The sequence below is a fragment of the Phocoena sinus genome, chromosome 15, assembly GCF_008692025.1.
Source record: "Phocoena sinus isolate mPhoSin1 chromosome 15, mPhoSin1.pri, whole genome shotgun sequence".
Lineage (NCBI taxonomy): Eukaryota > Metazoa > Chordata > Mammalia > Artiodactyla > Phocoenidae > Phocoena > Phocoena sinus.
Genome location: NC_045777.1, coordinates 37,428,411 through 37,448,402, shown reverse-complemented (window position 1 = coordinate 37,448,402; position 19,992 = coordinate 37,428,411). Strand labels below are relative to the sequence as shown.

The 19,992-nt window shown below is 52.8% G+C and overlaps 1 protein-coding gene across 5 annotated transcripts in view; it reads left to right on the top strand.

The window, feature by feature from the left end:
* Positions 1 to 2,926: 2,926 nt before the first annotated feature.
* JAG1 (jagged canonical Notch ligand 1) overlaps positions 2,927 to 19,992 on the top strand; it is a 35,674-nt gene continuing 18,608 nt past the window's right edge. The window contains exons 1-5 of one of the 5 annotated variants that reach the window (XM_032605803.1): positions 6,789 to 7,277; positions 7,357 to 7,468; positions 7,765 to 7,845; positions 12,850 to 12,901; positions 18,200 to 18,454. In XM_032605803.1, the coding sequence (XP_032461694.1) occupies positions 18,238 to 18,454 (217 nt within the window). In that variant the 5' untranslated portion in view covers positions 6,789 to 7,277; positions 7,357 to 7,468; positions 7,765 to 7,845; positions 12,850 to 12,901; positions 18,200 to 18,237. Of the gene's footprint in view, positions 3,517 to 3,950; positions 4,257 to 6,788; positions 7,469 to 7,764; positions 7,846 to 12,849; positions 12,902 to 18,199; positions 18,455 to 19,992 lie in introns of those variants that run through there. The other 4 variants (XM_032605802.1, XM_032605801.1, XM_032605800.1 and 1 more) reach the window with 4 other exon arrangements.

Below are 19,992 nucleotides of genomic sequence, written 5' to 3'. Positions count from 1 at the left end.
TTATGCCTTGGTTGGGGGGTGGGGTGGTTCAGCACTGCTGTGTGTTGATGATTCAGCAAAGGTAGGGCAAGTTTTGTAGAAAAAGAAAAATGAGGCATCATCTTTTTAAAATTAAAGAAGGAAGACACCCAAAGACACTTACAGGCTAGACAGGAACTGGCCACCAGCCTCTGCCCTTCTTGCAGGTGTAAGTGTGATGGCTAAACGTAGCAGTTTTCACAGGAACATTTTTCTGGAATGGTCACTTACTATAGGCTACACCCAAAGGCAGGATGCAAAGTGGCCAAGGAGGAGTCTGCACATTTGAGTTTTTTCTGCAGTAGTTCCCCATTCTCCAGGGAGGGAGGCTGAGAACTGGATGGGAGGAAGTAGAGGGTAGAGCGTCCACTTGATGTCTGTTGTGGGAAATGTGACTGGCTTTTTGGGGGAGTACCAACTAGTTGCAAGAGTCTCAACTGAAAATTTTCCAAAGAATCCCCTCTAGCCCACAACTGTCTTCTCCAAAAGCAGGTTCCCAAGCTCAGGAAGGGTGAGGGGCACCATGCTCTTTGGCATGAGAATTTCATGTTTATTAGTGATTTGACATTTCGGTTAGGGTTAATCAGATAGTTTCCATCCCTCAGAAACCTATGTTCTCTTATTATTCAAGGGGGCTAAACTCACCTCTGGCCTGGAGCTGACCTCGGTTTACATGCACACCAGATCCCTACCTGGAGGCATCTGCCATCTCAGGTAGCCCTCTCGAGTTAAGTCAGGTGGCTGGATCTAAACTCTTCAGCTAACGGCCTGGCTCCTTTCTGAGGGGTGTGTGGAAAACAGGCCACAGGGGTACAGAATCAAAACAGGTTCAAATATGGGGAACTTCAAGGAGTGCACATTTGAAGATCTTACCAGCCCTTTGTGAATTTTTTTTTCCCCCAGTACCAGCATTTTGCTTTTAAACCATTCCTTAGTACCCTAATTAGGGAATATTTGGGGGTAGAGGTGAGAAGGGGCAGATAGCAGGTAGGGGAGATTGGTTTGTATGGAAATGTTGGTGAGAAAAGTCTAGATGGGATTACATATGACAACTGGATGTCTTGCATTTAGTATAATTGGGAAGAGTGGGGACTGGGGTACATTAAGACAAAACACCCAGGTTGCTGCTGCTTATGGTTCTGATCTTGGATATGTCCTTTCCAAAATATGGACTAATTCTCTCATCAATGATCATCAAGATGGGACACATCACCATTAAGAAGGTGCCTTTCTGGGAATTCCCTGGCAGCCCAGCGGTTAGGCCTTGGTGCTTTCACTGCGGTCGCCAGGGTTCAATCCCTGGTCGGGGAACTAAGATCCTGCAAGCCACGTGGAATGGTCAATAAATAAATAAATAACAACAAAGAGAGAAGGTGCCTTTCTTAGGCTGTTAAAATGCCAAAATTCCTAAACCATCCTTGGTGACTTTGAACCAATGTCAAGAGGTCAGTTAGCTGCTTTTATTCCCTAGCATGATGAGATCTACTACTGAAAACATTGTCCATGTTGATCCACCCATTAAATGCAGTAAATAAATAACCACAAATTAGCCACCGTTTTATTTTCTCATAACTTAGTATGTTGGAAAATATTTTCCTTTCACCCTTGCAGCCCATCATGCCCCACAGTTTCGGAGGGTTTGAGCCACGATCCGGCCCCTTTTCCTCAGGACGTACCCAGTATAGGGGCCAAAACTTTGTCCACCTTTCAGGGGAAATCAGTCTTTTCCCTAAAGAGATCTCCTCCAACACAGCATTAGGTCCTCCCGCAGAGGGGTTGGCAAAGGCGTCTGCCAGCCCGCAGGTTTCCTTCGACCTTGGTTGTGACCTAGAGTGTCGCTGTTAATTGCGAGGCTCGCCTCAAGGTAGAAAATAGCATCGGTTTCCACTGCCACCCCAGAGAAGCCAAGTTCTGCTGCCGGGCGACGGCGGTGAGACAGTCTTCCAGGCTAGTCTCCGGCCACCCAGAGCTGCTCGGAGGCCGCCTACAGGTGCAATCCCGGCACTGCGGCCTGGGCAGCGGGACGGGGAGGGTGCGAGCCCCAGCCCATCTGCATCTCTGCCTGCCTCTTGCAAAGCCTGCGCAGGACCCTCCCCCCCCCACCCGCCCCTCGTGCCAGCCGCCCTCTGCCCCCGGCTTCCCCTCCTCTGCCCCGGCGCGGTTTGGAAAGGAAGCTGGGAGCCCTCCGAGGCTCCGCAGACTCGAGTTTGGAAGAGGGTAGGGCGCGGCCGAGGCTTCCCCTCGAATCTGCGGCCAGCCTGGCTCCGGGAAAGTTTTTCAAAGTTCCCATCAGCGCCTGCCCAGGTCGCCTCCGCGGGGCGAGCAGACGGCAGCCAGCGCGCCAGCCTCGCCGCCGCCGCCAGCCGCGCGCTCTGGGCGACTCTCTCGCTCGCTTAGCTTGCTCGCGGGAAGCCGTCCCGGCTCCCGGCGGGCAGGCCCTCCTCCCGGGGCGAAAGCCGCAGCTGACGCAGGCGGCTCGGAAGGCGGAAGCTGCCCCGCTCCGACTGCTCAGGCAGCGCCGCAGGGCCTACACCTGGGGCCCCGACGGGCGGCCAGAGCCGCCCGTCCCGAGGTGCCCGAGGGGGCGGTCCGCGCGGGGGGCCCCGGGCGTCTAAGTGGCTTAGCGCGTCCCAGAGCAACGGAGACCTCCCGTTCCTCCCCGCGCCCTACCCCCTACCCGCCTCCCGCCTGGCCCAAAGCGCCCGAGGGCGGGGGTCTGCGCTGGGCCCCCAGACGTCTACGCGTCCCTGCGCGTCCCCGAGCCCCCCTGAGCCTCCAAGTTCCTCCCTGTACTCCCCCACCCCATCCAACGGGAGGGGAGGGGCGTGTCGATGGTGGACACGCCCCTAATGAATATTAATAAGCGCGCATGCGCCTGTCAGGCGCGCTGGGTAGAGGTGGCTAGCCCCGGCCGCGGCTCCCAGACGGGCTCTCTGAGTCCCTCTCCGAGAGCCGGGCGGGCACGCGTCATTGTGTTACCTGCGACCGGCCCGCGAGCTGGGTTCGGGTTGTTTTTTTTTTTTCCTCCCCTCCCTCCCTCCTCTCTAAGCAGCTGATCTGAAAGGGAATAAAAGGCTGCGCATAATCATAATAATAAAAGAAGGGGAGCTCGAGAGAAGGAAAGAAAGCCGGGAGGTGGAAGAGGAGGGGGAGCGCCTCAAAGAAGCGATCAGAATAATAAAAGGAGGCCGGGCTCTTTGCCTTCTGGAACGGGCCGCTCTTGAAAGGGCTTTTGAAAAGTGGTGTTGTTTTCCAGTCGTGCATGCTCCAATCGGCGGAGTATATTAGAGCCGGGACGCGGCGGCCGCAGGGCCAGCGGCGACGGCAGCACCGGCGGCAGCACCAGCGGCAGCACCAGCGCGAGCAGCAGCGGCGGCGGCGGCGGCGTCCCGAGTGCCCGCGGCGCGCGGTGCAGCGATGCGGTCCCCACGGACGCGCGGACGGCCCGGGCGCCCCCTGAGCCTCCTGCTCGCCCTGCTCTGCGCCCTGCGAGCCAAGGTAAGAGCCCGCCGGGCCACTCTCCCGACCCTCCTCTTCTTTCCCTCGCGGCGCCCCGGACGCCTGCGGTTGAGCGTCTGGAGCGGCCTCGGTAGCCCTGGGGCGCCGGCTCCCGCCCCGGCCCCTGCGCCCAAGAAGCTGCACTTGGGCTGGGGGAGACCCCTGGCTCCTAAATGTACCCTCCAGGCTGGGCAGAGTGCGCGTTCGCTCCGCTCTTGCTCCTGGGGTGGGGGGGGCAGTCGTTTCGGTTTGCTCCCACTCTAGCCTCTCAAGCCCGGGAATCACGTTGAGTCCTTGCACCCAGTTTTGTAAAATTATTTTCACTTGGCGCCAAGGGCTCGTCGGGGCGGGCGGGGACGGAGTCGCCACTTCCACCCCCGAAGAAAACAACTTTCCCCTGCACTGACCTCCCTCCCTTCCTCTCTCGCCGGCAGGTGTGCGGGGCCTCCGGCCAGTTCGAGTTGGAGATCCTTTCCATGCAGAACGTGAACGGGGAGCTGCAAAACGGGAACTGCTGCGGCGGCGCCCGGAACCCGGGGGACCGCAAGTGCTCCCGCGACGAGTGTGACACGTACTTCAAAGTGTGCCTCAAGGAGTACCAGTCGCGCGTCACGGCCGGGGGGCCCTGCAGCTTTGGCTCAGGGTCCACGCCTGTCATTGGGGGCAACACCTTCAACCTCAAGGCCAGTCGTGGCAACGAACGCAACCGCATCGTACTACCTTTCAGTTTTGCCTGGCCGGTGAGTGACGGCCGGGGGGCGGACGGACAGTGGCTTGCACCCGTGGGCCGAGCTCTGCTTTCTCTTGCGAGAGGAGAGGGATTTAAAGGGCCTTGGCTGGAAGCTCGGCGCTAACCCGGGATGTCTCTGTGGTGGCAGGGTTAGGGAGCCGAGGCTCTGTAGCTAGATCTCGGCAGGCCCCAGCCCCAGTGCTTTTTGCTAAGCGCACGAAAGTGGGACCCCAGAGCGGATGGTGGGGCAAGGCTCCTAGGAAGGCCGGTTGAAACTTACAACGTGAAGGCCCGAGAGTAACCGCCCGAGCCAGGAGGTCATTATAGATGATCTTTACTCAGCCTTATTAAACCTGATGCGCCGGGGAAGGCGGCTCGGCACAGTTCTGGCCTCCGAACGCCGTCCAAATTGGCACCCTCGCGTTTCCCGTGAGCAGCCGGGAGGGCGGGTGTGTCCTTCCTGGAGGGTGTGGGGAGCCCACTTCCCGCTGCTCCCCGGGAGATTTCGGTGCGTGCGGGGGCGCGCTCTGGGCTGAGTGTAAGGCCGGGGGGCGGCCGCCGCCGGGGGGGGCGGCCGGGCTTTCCCCAGAGCTGTGGGCACGGGAGCCACCCGCCCCCTGTCGGCCCCTTCCTGCCCTCGCCCCCGCGCGGCGTAGCCCTTCTGGCCTCACTAACAGCGGTTCCCGGGCTCTGGAACAGCTGTGTTTGCAAACTTCCCCGGGAAGGGCGGGGGTGCGCCCTCGTCCGGTGGGCGCGCGGGCCCCGCGAGCGTCGGGGGGCGTGCCGAGGCCTGGAAGGGGCGGCCCGAGCGAGGCAGCCCCTGCGGGTGCAAGTGCACAGACCCACGACTCCGGATCCGCTTGAGGCTCGGGCCCCGCTGGCCGATCCTGCAGCGAGGCCCTGGCAACGTCTCGAAACGGGTGGAAGGAAGATGAGTGTGATTGCAGAAGGGGAGGAAAGGGGAAAATGTTGGTGCCCTCTGCCCCGCTCCTGCCGTCCAGGAGGCGTGACTCAGTACCAGGACTGGGGCTTGGCCTGGCCTGTGCTGGGCGGGTGGGTGGTGAGAGGGGGAGGTCGGTGCCCTGGGGAATACTCTTCGCCACGTGCTCTGATGGGGCGCACTCTGCTGCCTCCTATCGCGGGCTAGGGCTGCGATCGCAACTGTGAGAAGGGAGGGGAGAGAGTCGGCCTTGGAGTACGTGAGAAGCTCGGAGTGCCTCTCAAGGCCCACGTTGACTGGGGCTGGCGTTATAAAGTGCCCTCTGCCTGGGTGGGATGAGACGTTTATCAGAACATGCCATTAAAAGGGGCTTATAAAAACCTGTGGTTTGTGGAATTCTCTGAGAATGGAGGACTGAGTCTGTTGTGGGATCTCATTTTTACAAAGAGTGTTTATCTTGTCTGTTAATCCCCTTTAGGGAGAACTTTAAGCTAAAGAGGTTGGCCGCTTTTTAATCTGGCTGGGCCCAAGTTGACTGTGACGACTGACCGCCCTTGGCCTTGTCCGTGTGTTTGGAGGTAGGGGGGAAGGGGCCTGCAGGTGGTTGCACCCGCCTGGAGGATCAGTCTGGAGCCCCTCGCTTTTCACAAGACCATAAAAGGAATCTTATTACTGATGTGGAAAAGCTGCAGGGCTGGCTGAGGTTCATCTTGGAGAGGAGGGTCAGAGAAACGGCTGGGATGAACACAGGGAGCCTTGCTCCCCTGGCTGGCCAGGGAAAGTGACCCAGAAGGTGTGTCTGCCTCCTTTTGACACTTGGCAGAGAGCCCGAGATGGGGAAGAGCGGCCGTGGTGTGTGAGGGCAGGGAGACGATTGATTTGCTGGTGCTTGTCTGTGGTTTCAGGCCCCGCGGGTCACCAACCATGAAATAGACTCTCGGCTTTTCTAGAATGGGGGAGACGGCTGGAGCTCACACTGAGAGAGTGGTTCTTTTGAAGCTGGGCCAAATGCCTGCTTCCCCCCTAAACAAGTCCCCACCCCACCGCCCCAAAAAGGCCTGCTGTGCAGCGTAAGCTTGACTTCCCAAGAGAGAGTGGAGGTGGGGTGTGCCGTGTTATTTTCCCCAGCACGGTTGGAGAAACACCACTGTAACTTTCGAGAATGATTCCAGTGTGAGTGTTAACTGAAGTGAAAGCACTTAGGCAGCTGGATTAGTACCGAAGTAGATCGCACAGCTTCATTCAGTTTGGCAATTAAATATTAGCGAGCGTGTCTATTTAAAGCGGATATCTTAAATAGGTAATAGCTGAACTTGGTATAGAATTTCAAGATGGAACAAGGAGGATACAGGGTTTAAAAAAAAAATCTAAACCACCTTGGACTTCCTGGCCCCTAAGCTTCTAACCCTTAGGCAGCCACAATTAGTGTCCACGTGGTTCCTCCCAAGTTTGCTGACAGTGGCAGAGAGGTGGTTCAGGGTGCACAAAAGAAGGTCACTTTAGAAGGTGGTGTAATTATGTGTTTTGTCTGGAATTATGGCCCCAATCAAACAGCTGCTTGTGTTCTGAAGAGGAAGAGGAGAAAACGATTTGGTCAGATCTGAAGTGTAATCCACAGGCCAGTGTCCTTGTGAGAAGCTCTGTGGTGTGGGCCTGCCCTCCAGACAGTATCTGATTGTGTCCCACTTGGGGTCCACTGCCCGAGCCGCAGCCTGGTGATGGTTTTCTTTCGTGGCTTCTAATAAGCATAGCAGTGCTGCTCAGAGGGGCTTGACTTGAAGCAGTAGCCTGATTTATGATCCTCCAATCAGGGGACCCAGCGATAAGACCATGCATTATCGGAGGTAATTAGGCTCAACGGGAAATGATTGGGGAATAACCATTTAGAAATCACTGAAATGGTTAAGTTGCACTTCCCAAAATTAGTACTAAATCCCAGGAGTGCCTGATAATTAAAAGTACATTAGTGTAATTACCACTACCCAGTCCCAAAAACTTTTTAGGAACTCCAGAACCCCAGTTAGCTGTACTGATGCTTCGCTGGCCCTGGAGTGAAGTGAATCTGGAGAAATTTGGGAGGAAGCAGTTCAGGTACCTAGTCTCTTGGCCTCATATTTAAATGCCATTGACATTGACAAAAGACTTGCTGAGATCAACTTCCATCTTTTAGGAAAACCCAGTGAAGTGTGATTCTTGCATACCAGAGGGATGCCAGCTTTGGCATCACACTTGAGGCCTGAATGACCAACGGCCAGGGGTTTGGGTAAATCGGATGCTATAAGGTTAGTCGCAGACCGTAACTGACATGCCCTTGCCTTTATGCCTTCCTCTGTGCTTTCGGGTCCCTAGGCCTCCGCAGATGGGTAGCCACGTGGAGGGATGGGATTCTCATTTGAACTGGCTCCTCTCTGCAGTCAGAATGTGCCACCCACGTGGTCAGCATGTGTGCATACAAATAGCACACGTGTGTACGTGCTCAGAGCGAGCGACTTTCTGTGTATGGGGAAAACACCCTTTGCCCTAAGATACCTACCTCGAACTAAAGTGATGAAATGATATGTCTGCATTGCAAAACCAGGCTGGAGAGAAAGTTGAGCTATGCCTGCTTTGTACTGAGTGTCTGCAGAATGGCTACTCCCCACATGGAATCCCATTCAAGGTACTTGGTTTCTGATCATTCTTTCCTCTTCCAGGTGTAACCTCTGTGTGTTCTTCCTCCTTGTTGTCTTGTTTCTTAGCAACTTATTCAAACCTCCAGTACTTATAGGAGTTTACAACCCACCAGCTCCACACCCATAATTCTATAGGGACTTCAAGCATTTTTCAAGAATGGTGAAGCTTTTGGCATGGAGGCTGTTTGGGGGAGTTGGATGGTTAAGGAGGAGAGGCAGCAGCCACTCACAAAGCATGTAGCCTCCCAGAAAGCCAGCAATCTGAATGCTGCCTAAAATCTTTACAGCAAATAGTTGTAAGGGACCTTTTGGATGGAAGGTATGTGGAAAGTTTAGCATAGAGGAAAAATGTTATTCATGAAAAAACGAAGCCAAGGCAACAGGGAGTCTTCACGTCCTGATCTGAAAACAGGAATGCAAACAGAGGTCTTGGCTGGATTCATAGCAGCCACTGGCCCATTGTAGGAGGGCCAGAACCTGGTTCCAATGCCAGGCTTTCAAGATCAGTTACAGTGTAAGAATGCGTAATCTCTGGATGTGCATACAAGCAGCATGGTAATCCATAAAGGCAAATATTCCTGAGAACTCCCCCTTGGTAAACGTTCAGAGGCATGTCCCTACACTCTGCCCCTTCAACCCCCAGGGTGAGGTTCCGAGCTGCTCCAGCTTTTAAGTACATTAAAAAAAAAAAAAATTCGCCCTAAACAAACCTAACCTCGTTTTCAACTTTAGGAAGATGTTTGTTTTAGTATGCATGGGAAGTGATGATTCTTGTGTTTTCTAGAATGGTAGAGGCGGAGGGGTAGGGTTCTGGGTTCAGAAATGTCCTGCCTCTAGCTTGGCATGGGGCGGGGGTGAGTGGCTGTGTTGTGACTTCTTGCTGGTTTCTGATCACCGCCTGCACTACCCTGCCCTGTGGCCCTTGTTTCTATGGCACCAGTGACATTTGTCTCTGGTGCACTGCGTGTGCTGGGAGGACACAACAGCGTGGCTCGCAGTGGTTAAAAGTGGCACATAAATAGTCAAACATTCAGGGCCCTCTATCAGTTCAGCCCAGTCTTTATGCGCTTCTGGTAAACGAGTAGAAAGGCATCTTGTTCAGGCTTGCTCTGTGTGAACCGGACGGTTGTGCTTGGCTGGTTTCTCGGTATTCTATCTATTAACCTCGCCACCCTTTTGTAACTGGTGCATTTAATTATCAGTGGGATGCTTTTCAAACAGGTAGGGGTAATGATGGGAAAGGGGGTGGGGGGCCTCTCATTGAGAGTCTCAAATCTGGATATGAGCTTCGGGGCCCTGCTTGGTGAGTCTTTGAGGTGGGCTTTCATGAGAAAAATCACCCTTTGTAACCAGATCAGACTCTATTGAAATGTCAAGCCCTGCAGACTAAATTGCTTTCTGTGACTGAGGTCTCAGCCGGGATGCCATGGGGTGGCTGTCCTCCCTCCGTGCCTCACCTTGCCCAAACCCTGCCACACATGAATCGTTGGAGCGAGCGCGCATGTACCCACTCATGACATCTCTGGAGCCTTTATTGAATACGTTTGTGCTTGGAATGTTTTATACTCCGGCCACCCAGACGCAGGCAGGACAATAGTGTGGCCGAATTGACTGAAATGAGGATTACGGGGAATAATGCAGCCGCTGTACAAATAATGCAGATACAGGGCCAGCCACAGGAAGCGACAGTTGAGTCAGCAGAGCACAGGGCCCCAGACCGACCTGGGGCCGATGCCTCTGTACAATGGCCCTGTGGGCGCTCCCAGGGCGCGCTCCCTGCCGCCTGCCCTGCAGCCCGGGCTTTTGGATGCCGCACGTGTGCCGTTTGCATGGTGGGCTGTTTGTGTCCATCAGCTTGGCAGGAGGGGAAGCAGCAGCTTCTCAGGGCTCGGTTTGGCTGCCACTGTTGCCAGGAAGAGGAAGCTCTCAGCTGCCAGCACAATTACCTTTGTTTCTCACATCCCCCCTTCTTAATATGGCAATTAAGTGCTTACCACTCCGCCTGGTGCCAAGGTAACCACCATGGGGCTGGATGGGCGCGGAACACAGGCCTCCCGCAGCCCCAATGCCAAGGGTGGGAGGAGGCGCCGGGGGCCTTTCAATGCCAGGACCCTCCTGGAGGTAGAGTTCCATGGGCATCCTCCCCAGAGGTCCTCCTGAAAGCTGACCATTGCTCCTTCCTGCTGCACGAGAGTGAGAACCAGCTGCCGTGTTGCCAGGTTTCCCTGGAGCTGGGAAGGACAGAAGCGATTCACACTGTGAACCCAGACTGAAGATCTGCTGGCTGCCCATCCCTCCTGCTTTACCCCCAGGCCATTTTTCTGGAAAAATGTAAGGAAAAATAGATGAATGCCAGGTAGCTTTTTATAAGAATCGTGTTCTCCTAGTTTGAAACCAAGAAAAATCCAGGTGTTTGCTGTCTTTTATGTTTTTTGCGGGTTGGTTTTTTTTTTTTTTGTATGAACTTGTTAATAAGTTGAAACACCTGCCCGTCATCTCGCCTGCACCCCTTCCCAAGCCGTGAGAAGGGCCTTGGGACTTGGCCTCTCTAGGGTTAGGCTTGCAGTGGCCACTTGGGGGTGATGTGATTGTAGTGGAATGCCAGTTTGGGGCCTGGTACCTGGCCTTGATGGCATAAGGTGCACATGATCTGGATCCCGGAGTCGGGATGTACATTCTGGGATGTACAGAGGGCAAGTGTGGGCCTGGGAAAACTTAAAGTTCCCTAGCAACCAATAATCATTGCCAAATTATCTCGATTGTTGATCTATAGTGTGGGGTTGGAGTGGGAGCTTAAGAGTGCCTCCTAATAGGAGCCTTGGAGAGAATCCTTTTCTCTGAAGGCTGGGTGGGAGGAATCCTTCTGCCCCAGGAGGCGAGTCCTAGAACCACAGTCCCTTCTCTGAAACAAGGGAGAGAGACGGTCCAGGGCTGCTGCTTGATTTTTCTACCAACGCCTCGTTGTCAGTGCTGCGGCCCCCAGCCCCTGCCCCACCTTCACCTCCTAGAAGGCCGTTCATGGGGAAATCATGCTGCCAGCTGGTGTCAAGGGTTCTGTACTCCTCTTTCCCCTCAAGGTGGGGCATGTTGGTCAGCGACTTCTGAGATCTTCCAGTTCTGGAAGGATGAGTCCGGGAGAGAGCCTGACCTTCTAGGATCTTGTGCAAGAACCAAGGATGCCCTCTCCCTTGAGCTTTAAGCAGAGTTACTACTGTCACAGCAGCTCGGTCCCGGGATGCCTTCCCTTTCTGTGGGGTTGTGGGCATATCATGTGTTTACTGCTTGTACAAGTCTGAACAAACTCCCGGGTACCAGTGCATTTAATCAGAGGATTAATTACAACAATATGTGGAAGTGGAGAACGTGGGTCTCGACGTGACCAGCAAATGAAGGGCTTCATTATCCAGAATCAGACCCACATCTGGCCTCATTTGGACTTGGCTGTCATGTCAAATCAGTAGAGAAACCTCTAATTTCTTGGTGCTCTCAGGGAAGAGTCTGGTAATTTGTAGGAAGTCCTAAGAAACACAGAGGCAGTAAATAAGGTGTAACTTTCACTAATAAAACACCAGTGACGACAGCAATGAATTTGGACCTCTGGCCACTTGCAGGAGAGGGCTGGGTATGTGCCCCGGCTTGCCCAGTTTTGCTTGCTTTTCTGAGCATTTTCCCACAGTTATCAGTGAGCGAAATGGAATCCTCTGCTTTGAGTATGAAACATATTTCGGCTGAATTCCAAGGCGGGGTCTATCACAAGATATTTTTCTGTTCAGAGACCTGCTGGGTCGCTGTGTGAGCAGTAAGCTTGCTTTGAGTTATGAATGAAGTTCCTTTTTTTTTTTTTCTTCCCCCCTCTGTTTTTGCCTTCACCTTGTAGGTGGCATTGTATTATTTGATCAATATACGCTACTATTTCCGACGTACTGGTACCTGCCGTTGACAAGGCGGGGATACATAAAAGGGTTCACGTGCCTCTCCTCCCTACTCTCTACCCCTTTGGATACATTTCCCCAGCGCCAAGATAGCAGAAGTTTTCTTGAAACCCTGGTGTTTTGTGAGACTGACCTCATTCTAAATTACAAATGAAGATTTGAGTAAAAGTGGGAATTTGCTAATGGCTTGGATTTGGCAGTGGGGGGCGGGGCATGGGGAGGAGGTGGAATTCTGAGATAAGCCTGGAAGATAAAAGGTACCTTCAGTAGAATGGCTGGCATCCCGCCAGTGTCCAGGGAATTTGTTTAGTTAGTGGACTCTGATTATTCCTGGAATGTTAGATCTTATTGACAGATAAGTTTATCAATAAATACAACCCATGGGGTGCAGCTCTTTCTTCCTTTTATACTTTGGTCCCTAGAGTCCGCCCCCCCTGCACCCCCAAGTTAGGTTACCGCCTTTGTCTTCAGAGTCTATTTGCACCTACCCACCCCTCCTGCTTCCTGGAGTCACCTGATACTTGTGGGAGCCGAGATGGTCTCACACAGACAGGACTTTCAAAGGGGTTCTGCAAAGGAAAAGGGGCCTCCCTGGGGACCTCCCCACCATGGCCCAGAGTGTAACAGCAATCCCCAGCCCTCCTCACTGGGTGAGCGCCTCCACTCCCAGGTACAAACACCTGGTTTGGTTAGCTTAGAATCAATTCTTTGTGTGGTTTTCTCAAGCACAAGGGTTAGAGTCTGGAAAGTTTAGGAAAAGCATACGCAAAGTGTGCACAAGTCTAGGGAGATGGCATTTCTTGGTCGGGACTTTAGGCTGCCTGCATGAGGACCACGGTGGGCCCGGTGTCTTTTGCCACCCTGGGGTGGGTGCTAGGGGGAGGGGTGGGGAGTCGGTCTGGACCTAAACACCCAAGACCTCACTTCGACAGCAAATACAGTTTCCATTTTGGCTGCATGGTTTTGTTTGGCAGGGCGTGCAGGGAGGCTGAGAAGGCCTGACCTTTGCGAGCTGACCCCCGTTTCTGAATACTGAGCTGTTGTTTATCTGTGTTACAGAGGTCCTACACTTTGCTTGTGGAGGCGTGGGATTCCAGCAATGACACTGTCCGTAAGTATCACAGCCATGGGCTGAGCGCGTGAGTCTGGAAGCACAGAGCTTGGCACCGGTGCTTGTCAGAGCTGGACGGAGCTGTCCCCAGGCTGCTTCAGAGCTCTTCTGCCACTGCCCCGCCCCCCCTCCCCCCCAGCCCCGTGGAGTCTTTTTCCATCAATTCCCCTAGAATTTTCGCTTGGAACATTAAGTGGCCAGGACAGATCGCCAGTTAACTCAGTCCCTGAATACGGCCCCTAGATTATCTTTGGGATAGAGATCTTAATGGTTTTACAACTCTAAAACCTTGTAGACTTGCGAAAGGATCAAAGTAGTGACTTTTTAAAAGTCCATTTAAAGTTTAAGTGAGCATTTAATCTCTCATCGGAAAGATAAAGCCCGAAGAGGTGGCTTTGGGCTCTAAAGACCGACCTTGAATTTCACTTGTTGGGCAGGTGAGCCCCCAGCCGGTCAGGGTTTCCCACACTGTGCATGACAGGTGTTCCAGTGCCTCACGGCCATCACACTGGCCTTGTCCCCTTCTGAAAGGTGGCTCTGTTCTCAGCGCAGGCTGCTTTTCAGGGCTGCTGGGAGTGGGTGGGTGCTGGGCTCGGGGGAAGCCCTAGAGGATGCCGGTAGAAACGGCAGCATCTGTTTGGCTTAGAACGGAGTCTTTGCTCTTGGATTGTAGCTTCAAAATACGTTTCCCCTCCCTCGCTGAGACTGCCAGCCAGTTCCCTTTTTGCCAGCAGGATCTGGGTGGTTGTCATGGGAAAACTTGATTCACGCTGAAACCTGAGTCTGCACAAGAGGAGGGGTTGACCGGCCTGGTGTCTCTGTGCGCCCCCCGATCCCATCCCTCTGCGTGTCTCATCCTCTCTGACCCTTGGTGTGTTTGCTGCTAAGAACATTTCCCCCTCTTCTCGCCTTGCTTTTTCCTTCCTGACTCTGGGACTGGTGAATAACCAGAGAGGGCGCAGTGAGGGCTTAGAATCCAAGAGGCAGCCACTGCCCAACTGTCTCGCTGGCCCACCTTGAGCCGCTCGATCACTGCTGAGCCCCGGTTGCCAGAAGCTTCAGGCCGTTTGGGTCACTCCTTGTGCTTTGGCACCTGAAGTCCAGATCCGTGGACCTTCCTCCCCGAGTGATACCCCCGTCCTGCTGTTGGTGGAGGGAGGGGAGGCAGTGACCTGCCTGGGCTGTGGCTGATGCCAGTCAGGGTCCTGGGCACCTGTTTGTTCTCTGTTCCCTCTCCTGCCACACGCGTTGTGGGCTGGGTGAGCGTTATGTCACTGACCTGCTTACAATGGTAACTGTACATTGGGAAGATGGGGAGGGGGATACAGGCTCTTCAGATGTCCTGGTGCAGATGTTAACACAGGCTGGCCGGTGGCGTGAGCATCCTTGAGGTTGACCCTGGCTCCTGGTAAGAGCTGGGTTAGGACACCTGTCAGGGTGTGCAAGGGGCCCCTAGTGTTTGCAGGGCCCTTCCTGGGCCTTCCACCAGCCCACGGGTCAGGTAGCTGTTCCTCCGGAAGCTGGTGCCCCTCCAGAGCTGCCCACGGTTGTCTGCCCCATTTTGGGGTTCTGGAGCCTCTCCTCTCTTGCTAAGAGGTAAAATCACTGGAAGGACACAGGAAGACTTGGGGTAGAGATAAAGGGCGTTCAGCCGTCTACTCTTGAAGGAGAGGGGTTGCCTCAAAGTCACGGAATGCCCACTGCAGGGCATTGAGCCTCCCTTTTTTTTTTTTTTTTTTTTTGCGGTACGCGGGCCTCTCACTGCTGTGGCCTCTCCCGCTGCGGAGCACAGGCTCCGGACGCGCAGGCTCAGCGGCCATGCCTCACGGGCCCAGCCGCTCTGCGGCACGTGGGATCTTCCCGGACCGGGGCACGAACCCGTGTCCCCTGCATCGGCAGGCGGACTCTCAACCACTGCGCCACCAGGGAAGCCCGAGCCTCACTTTTGTGACCCTGGTGAGGAGGGACGGGGGTTTGCTGGGAGTGGCTTATCCACGTGCTTGTGCAGCCTTCCTTTTGTGATGCTTCCAAGGTATCTCGGATTCCAGCATATTCAGAACCAAATGTGTCATCTTCCCTCCCCAAATGCAGAGCCCGCCTAGGGCCCTTTATGGACGACTGGCACCAGCATTTGAACGCCCAGTACCACAAGCCAGAAATCTGGACAGCACCTCCTGTGTACCACCCTCTCTTAGCATCAGTATCTAATCCACCTCCAAGTTCCGAAAATCTTATGTCCAGTGCTCCACACCCAATCCTGACTGGGTTTGCCTCCCTCCACCTCCCCTGCTGCTACCCTGGTCCATGTCACCATCTGCTTACGCCTGAATTCTTACAGTAGCGGCTGAATTAATGCACCCCTATCTACTCTGGTCCACCTCCAGCGCTTTCTCCATTTTCCTGCCATCTTGACCTTTTCAGAGCATAACATTTGAGTGTCACCTTTATTGAGAGCCACTTGGTAACTTCCTGTTGCCCTTGGGACAGATCTTTGTGTGGCCCCAAAGCCCCTTGCATGGCCCAGTCTTGTCTCCCTGCCAGCTCCATCTCACATGCCACGTTGTCATCTGTCATACCTGTATTCTCTCAAACCCCACCAGTCAGCTTTCTGTCCTCAAATGCATCACATTCTCTCCTGCCTCAGGGCCTTTGCACGTGCTGTTCACACTGCCTGGAATGTTTTGCTTTTACTCCCTTCACCCTCTGTCCCTCCCAAGGCACTGTCCTCCATGAGGGCAGACGCTGAGGATGTGTAGCAACCCAACTAGGGTTGGCTGCTCTTTGGGGACCAAACAAGGCTTCAGATTAGAGGCAGAGCCCTGAGCTTGGGAACAGAGAATTCCTTCTCACATCAGCTCTGCAATGAACCCTTGGGAGCAGAGCCTGGCCCAAGTGAAACCCAGGTGATGTACACGTGTTAGAAAGTATTTTCTGAGGCCAGCCCTCCAAGGTCGTTGCTATTGCATTTCAGCACTGCGCTATATAAGGGTGCAGATCTTACTCTCTCCCCCAGAGCAAATGATTTCAGTTTCTCGTTCTGATCAGTAGATACGTAAACACAGGTTGGCATACTTAGGACCAGGTTTTCCTTATACTGTAGCCTTCTTGGTTAAGGTTTGTGGTTGGCGTGGTTGCAGGCTTCTGCTCAGACTCGCCTCTCATCCCCTCCTCCTTGGCCTGCAAGGCTGTTGTGGGTTCTTCGTGCTCCATCTTCATGCAGTTCAAGGTTGTAGGAAGGCCTGGTAATATCCCCTTCCAATCTTAAAGCTGGGCTATCAACTGAACTACCCCAAAAACACTGGTAATGCCCTGAGCTGATAGGAAGTGTGATTCAGGCGACAGCAGCTTAGAAGAAGCATCTCTGTAATCCAGATGCCAGAAAGTGTGTCACAGACACACTCAACTCCCTCTGGGCCCTTAGGAAAAATCTGTCACGCAGGTGTGAAGTTAGTTATACAGACCTGTGAGCCCCATTGAGGATTCTGAAATGATGTCTTCACAACATTTCCCGGAAATAGAAAGCATACCAAACCACTGACTGACATGTCAGCCTGTGCCTTTAGGATAACCCCGGACTCTTGTCTGAATTGTTTGTTGTTGCAGCCTGCCTGAGAAGGAGCCATGGCTAGTGTGTTTAAGTAATCCCTTTATTAAGATCTCATCATCACATGGTAATAGCTCACTACACTTTTTCATTGAACCAGCAGAGGAAGCACACAGTTAATGCAGGGACATTTTTGTCATTCTTTGGCCCATGTTTATTTGCAAAACTCAGGTTAGGAAAGCGTCCTCTGCAAGTGCTTCATGCGTGCCGGGATGTAGGTCTGCAGGTATGCAGGCTTGTTCAAGGCCCGTCTTGCCCACAGGTAAAGAGCCCAGAGGGTGAGGGCTGGGGCGCTGTTGGAAGTGGAGTATGGCCGAAGCTGCCCAGGAGTGCCCGTCTCCTGGTCACCTGTGGGGTTTGCCTAGCCTTGCAGATGAGCACAGGCCTAGAAAAACAGGGGTGTAGGTGGATACGAATCACAAAGACACTGCAAGCAGGTCCTAACGGTCTCTCCAAGGTGGCCTTGAATTTGACAAGGCATCAAGGGTTGGTGCTGGCAGGTTTAAGAAAACAAACACAGGACCAGGGTGGGTGCTGACTCGGGGCCTTGTTTCCTTTTCACGCCCCTCCCCTGAACTCCTGGCACCTGGAGTTTGGAGCTATTTTTGTACCCGTCTCTTCTCATACTAAGTGATAGGTGACCCCAGGGCAGGGACCACTTCTTCCTCCTGGACCTGTTTGGGCCCCAGTCTCTTTTCCTCAGTAGGCGCTCTTTAAGGAGCCTGACCCTCAGTCTACCTGTCTGTAAACTGGGATGAATGCTTTTCCCATCTGCCTTCTGGGCAAAGGTGAAAGGTGAAATGCATCAAGTTCATGGTATTGTTATTTAAATGCCAGCTTAAGAGGTGACAAAGTTTATAATTAAAAAAAAAAATTACTCTTTGGCTTCCAGTGAAGAGTTTGGAAATAGACACAGCCTTTCTAAAGCAAGACACAAAACTCTAAAGCTAGAAAAGAAAGATTGCTAACCTTTACCTGGAATAATGAAATTTCTTCAAGAATAGCCTTCCATAAGGGGCCACTTTCTATCACATGTAAAGAGCTTTTGCAAACCAGTATGACCAAACAGCGCAGTAGAAAAGTTGGCAAAGGAGAGAAACAGATTGAAGTTCAGAGGAGCTGATACACATGGTTTTGTCAAAAGGGTGCTCACCATCACTTAATTAAATACCCATTAAATCAGAAAGTCTGATAACGCAATGTTGGCACTGCTGTTGGGAAACAGTTTCCTTTGCTGGTGGGAGGGCAGACAGATGGGGCTTTTGTTCCTGGTGGTTTGGGTTTTCTGGGCGGAAGTGTGTTGGTTGTGTGTGTCTTCTTCGATCCAGCACTTCCATTTCTGGGATATTTCTTTTTTCTAGAACCACATACAGGCAAATATGTTCAAGGGTGTTCCCTGTGGCTTTGCTTAATAGCCAAAGGCCAAAACAACCTCAGTGCACATATTGGGAACTAGGTAAATGATTTCACTTTATTTCCAGATGAAGAAATGCTACATGCCCAGTAAAAAGGGTAAATGTATGATGGGGAGGGAGATGAATGGCTCATTTTTTGCCCTTTTGTGTTGTTTGAATTTTGTGCCGTGTGCATTTGTTATTAAAAGTCATCAAAATGGTGGGGGGAGAAAGCTCTGATGTCTGATGTAAATGTTGGTGTGATTAATCCTTTTTTTTTGTTTTTTTTTTTGCCTCTAGAACCCGACAGCATTATTGAAAAGGCTTCTCACTCAGGCATGATCAACCCCAGCCGGCAGTGGCAGACGCTGAAGCAGAACACGGGGGTTGCCCACTTTGAGTATCAGATCCGCGTGACCTGTGATGACTATTACTATGGCTTCGGCTGCAATAAGTTCTGCCGACCCAGAGACGACTTCTTTGGCCACTATGCCTGCGACCAGAATGGCAACAAAACGTGCATGGAAGGCTGGATGGGCCCTGAATGTAACAAAGGTGTGTGTGGGCGTGCCTGGTGGGTTAACCAGCTCCTGGTGGCTGTCACTTTGGGTGTCATGTTCTCACCCCCCCTGCCATCAGGTGGCTTTCTTGGGTATGGTGAGATTTGGGCTGTTTTCTAGGCCTGAAGCACGAAGATGCCGTTGATACCCCATCCCCCAGACGCTCTGAGCACTGGCTGCTAAGATCTCCTTCTCTGGAGCGTTGTCCTTGGCCAAGCAGGTGCCACTCCACGCCCCGTCCCTCCAGCTCACAGTCTGTGAATGGCTGACATGGGCGTAAGAAGGCCACAGCCCCCTTTGCGTTAACTCTGGGCTACAGTTCATACTCCAGAGTTTCCCCTGGGATCAGGCTGAGGCCAAGCTCCCGCTGAGACCACATTCTTGCTCAGCTTCTTCCCCTGCCCATCTGCCCTCTACCTCTTTCTCTGTACCCGAACCCCCTTCTCAGGCTCTGCTTTTTAAGGCATCCGACGCAAAACACATGCCAGGTGGGACTGGGTTAGCCCAGCCAATGTCTGAACAGCTTGTGAAAAATGACAGCCCTTGGGCTCAGGGTGGCCTTACGGCAGCTTTCACTGGGCATCTCTGGGGGCCGTGGTATTGAGGGGAGGGGGCGAGTGGTGAACTGAACGCCTCCACAGTAGGATAAACTTCCAGACCTCCTGTCTACTGTCCCAGCCCCGTCTATTAGAATATAGGGAGTTATCACATATTCACGGACATTCACAGAATTATCTGTGGTCTTTACCTTTACAAAGCTTCTAATTCATAGCAAATTGGTGTATAATTCTAGTCAACCATGTAATAGGCCCTCACCAACATTAACGCACTCTGCTTAGTTCACATAATTTGGTAAATTCCTGTAAGATACACTCAAGTTGAAAAATGAATTTTTGAACTGTGACTGAAGGGTAGGGCAAAGAGAGGAATTTGCCGGTCTCCTGGGCGATATTGCTTTCTTAAATAATTAGAGACAAGAGTGAAAAGGATGGCCTTCCTGGGATCCAAATGAAAGGATTGATAAAACATATTTTAAATAGTTGGTGTCCTAAAAATCAATAACAATTACTTAAAAAGTATCTACCTACTATTTTTTAATGTGTGTTCAAAAACTTTTTTCAATAAAGGAAGCAGAATGGTTTTGTTGTGGATACTTTGCAAAAAAAAACAAAACAAAACAAAACAGGGACCACCAGATCTGGCCCGTGGATTAGCCTGCCAAGTGAAGCCGGCCTGGTTGGCTTTGTGAGTCCCATGGGATTTTTGAGACACCAGGCATTTATTTATTTGGTCAGAGGGTTCTGAAGAGGCTGGGGTACAGAGTGGGAAAGATGACAGAGTTGAGGAAGGATGAGACCTCCTTTTGGCTTTTGGCGAGGGTGGGAATTGACCGGGAGCAGCATAGCTATTGTTCGGAGACTCCGTGAAGTTCCCCTTCCCCCACCTGCTTGCCTGCATTTTGTCCCCAAATGCTATCATGTTTGAGGATCTGCTGGCATGGCCTTGAAGGTTAAAGCTGGGTTTGTTCTTGGG